Source organism: Nicotiana tomentosiformis, chromosome 3, assembly GCF_000390325.3.
Source record: "Nicotiana tomentosiformis chromosome 3, ASM39032v3, whole genome shotgun sequence".
In the NCBI taxonomy this organism is placed as follows: domain Eukaryota; kingdom Viridiplantae; phylum Streptophyta; class Magnoliopsida; order Solanales; family Solanaceae; genus Nicotiana; species Nicotiana tomentosiformis.
Genome location: NC_090814.1, coordinates 131,828,676 through 131,832,185, shown reverse-complemented (window position 1 = coordinate 131,832,185; position 3,510 = coordinate 131,828,676). Strand labels below are relative to the sequence as shown.

Genomic DNA, 3,510 nt, shown 5'->3' with positions numbered 1-3,510 from the left:
TTAACATGACTGTTGTTCTAAAAAATATTAAGGACAAAGTGTCCTGTGTTTTGCAATTTGTATTAACAACGTTAAGGACATGATGTCCTTAACTTCATGACTGTTGTTCTAAATATTAAGGACATAGTGTCTTGTATTTAAAAATTGTATTGATAAAGTTAAGGACACAATGTCCTTAACTTCATGACTGTTGTTCTAAATATTAAGGACATAATGTCCTGTATTTGCAAATTATATTGATAAAGTTTAGGACATGATGTCCTTAATTTCATGACTACTGTGTAAATATTAAGGACATAGTGTCTTGTATTTAAAAATTGTATTGATAAAGTTAAGGACACGATGTCCTTAACTTCATGACTATTGTTCTAAATATTAAGGACATAATGTCCTTTATTTGCAAATTATATTGATAAAGTTTAGGACATGACGTCCTTAACTTCATGACTACTGTATAAATATTAAGGACATAGTGTCCTATATTTGCAACTTGTATTGATAAAGTTTAGGACATGATGTCCTTAACTTCATGACTATTGTTCTAAATATTAAGGACATAGTGTCCTGTGTTTTGCAACTTGTATTGATAATGTTTAGGACATCGTGTCCTTAACTTCACGATTGTTGTATAAATATGTCCTGAATTTCCCATTTTCTTGACTTTCAGGATGGATACAATATGTATTATAGTTGCTTTTAATGGTAGATGGACTGTAGACTATAAGTATCTTGATCATCAAACAAAGCTTGTTCTAGTACCTGAGGCAATTCGATTTGAAGATTTCATTAACCAGGTCTTTGAAGTTATTGAATTGGATAGAGAAAAGTTTGAAGCAATGATATGGTTTGATATCAAGCAAGGGAATGCTTGTATCCAAAGATTTAGATCTTCACACATGTATAGAGTTACTAAAAAGTCATTCACTCTTCAAGGGCTGTCGTTTCATTGTTGATGTTTCGGAAAGAGTTTTTAGTTCTACAAGCACCTTTGAACATGTCAATACAGAAACTCAACAAGACAATCAAGACAAATGCCAACAGATAATGGAAATAGATGTGGTTGAAGCTCAACCAATAACTGAAGAGGTGCTTCAAACATTTGATTCTATTCAAGTGGAAGGACAAAGCATTATAGAGATTGACAGCGAACAAGCTTTGGGTATTCAAGTCTTAGAGAGTGCAGCGGTAATAGAAGAAGTTGATGAAAAAATCTCTACTCAACTAACTAGACGAAGCTTAAATTCGAAACAAAAAGAATCCTCAACTACGATATTAAGAGAAAATGCTTCGTTGGATGAAATAAAAGTGGGATCAATATTTGACAAAAAAAAGAGTTTAATTAACTATTTTTCGAATATAGCAATTAAAGGACATTTTGAATTTAAGGCTGTTAGACCAAGCTCAACAAGATATTCGTTGAAATGCAATGATGATAGGTGTGGGTGGTGTGTGAGTGCTTTCAAAAATTAAAGATTCAACACTATTCAAGATAGTAAAGATTGAGAAAAATCATGACTGCTCAGTTAACACTATGAAAGCTGATCAAAGGCATGCAACTTTAAAGTTGATTAGTGTTTACATTATTGATAATCTTCGAGACCCAAGGTTTGAAGTTACACTAGCCTTTGTCATGGCAGAAATGCAAAAATTGCATGGACTAGACATTAGTTATCACAAGGCGTGGCGTGCTATTCAACATGCTTCAGGTTTAATAAGAGGAACTCCTGAAGAGAATTATGAATTATTGTCTTCATACTTGTATATGATGAAAAGTAAAAACCCGGGCACATACACTAATATAAAGATAGACGACAATAACAGGTAAATAATCAAAAAGAGTTTATTAGTCTATTTTATAAACTTTAGGACATGGTGTCCTTAACTTGGATGTGTGCAGTAAAAATATTAAGGACATGATGTCCTTAACTTTGATGTGTACGGTGAAAAAGCTAAGGACATGGTGTCCTTAACTTTGATATGTGCATTGTAAAAGTTAAGGACACGGTGTCCTTAACTTTGATGTGTGCAGTGAAAATATTAAGGACATAGTATCCTTAACTTTGATGTGTGCAGTGAAAATTTTAAGGACATGGTGTCCTTAACTTTGATGTGTGCAGTAAAAATGTTAAGGACATGATGTCCTTAACTTTGATGTGTGCATTGTAAAAGTTAAGGACATGGTGTCCTTAACTTTGATATGTGCATTGTAAAAGTTAAGGACAAGCTGTCCTTAACTTTGATGTGTGCAGTGAAAATGTTAAGGACAAGCTGTCCTTAACTTTGATGTGTGCAGTGTAAATGTTAAGGATTTGGTGTCCTGTATTTTTAACCTTATGTTAAACTGTATTTTCAGGTTTCTTTATATGTTTTATGCATATGGATCATCAATAGATGGTTGGAATCATTGTAGACCAGTGATTGTTGTTGATGCAACGTTTTTGAAGTCAAAATATCGTGGTGTTTTAATGATTTCAGTTTCAAAGGATGCAAATAACTAAATATTTCCACTAGCCTTTGGAATTGCAGAATCTGAAAATAACAATTCCTATGAGTGGTACTTTAGTGAGCTTCGCAATGCAATTAGGAATCGTGACAATTTAATTTTTTTATCGGACATGCATCAATCTATTACACATGGCATCGCAAAGGTATATCCTGAAATCCACCATGGGATTTGTATCTATCATTTGGAGCATAACCTAAAGCGAAGGAAAGTAAAAAGTGAGGTCATAAAACTTTTCCAAAGTGCTTCAAGAGTATACAGGCGCAAAGAATTTGATCTATACATGTTAGATATAGGAATAGTTGATAAGAAGACTTTTGACTAATTGAAGAACCACCGAAAAGGTGGGCACGTTCTTGTAGTCCATGGTGAAGTACATGCTCACAACAAACATAGTTGAGTCAATGAATTCTGTGCTATTAGAAGCAAGGGAGCTTCCTATATTAAGAATGATGGTTTTCATCCAAGTGAAGCTACAACGTTGGTTTTATGAAAGAAGAAATGAAACAGAAGGAACTTTTTATGACATTTCTTGTTGGGTAGAAGAGGAATTGAAGAAAAAGATAGATTTAGCTTTTACTTTAAATGTAAGTATTATGTTCTTACTTTAGCTTATTATTTTAATGATAATTTAACATAATATACTAACTTACGATTTTTCAACTTTGAAGGTCTTCCCTGTTGATTCATGGCGTTCTAGAGTTGAGGAAGAAGGAATTACTTTCTTGGTGGACTTAAACAAAAGAACATGTGATTATTTTCAGTTTCAATTTGATGAATTACCATGTATACATGCAATTGCAGCTATCGAGAAGAGAAACATCAAGAAGTCCAATTTCTACTCGGACTGGTACTTAAAGGAATCTTGGCTGAAAATATATGAAAGACAAATACATCGTGTGGGACATACAGATTCTTGGATTGTACCAGAGAGTGTTAAGTCACAAATTATTAAACCTCCAGATTTCAAAGTCCCGCCAGGTAGAAGGCAGAAGAAAAGGCATATT

General features: G+C 33.2%; 1 protein-coding gene across 1 annotated transcript; it reads left to right on the top strand.

The window, feature by feature from the left end:
• Positions 1-1,531: 1,531 nt before the first annotated feature.
• Positions 1,532-2,498, top strand: LOC138908514 (uncharacterized). Its single transcript, XM_070199187.1, has 2 exons — positions 1,532-1,821; positions 2,354-2,498. The coding sequence occupies exons 1-2, from the start codon at positions 1,532-1,534 to the stop codon at positions 2,496-2,498; spliced, it is 435 nt and encodes a 144-aa protein (XP_070055288.1).
• The last annotated feature ends 1,012 nt before the right edge of the window (positions 2,499-3,510 follow it).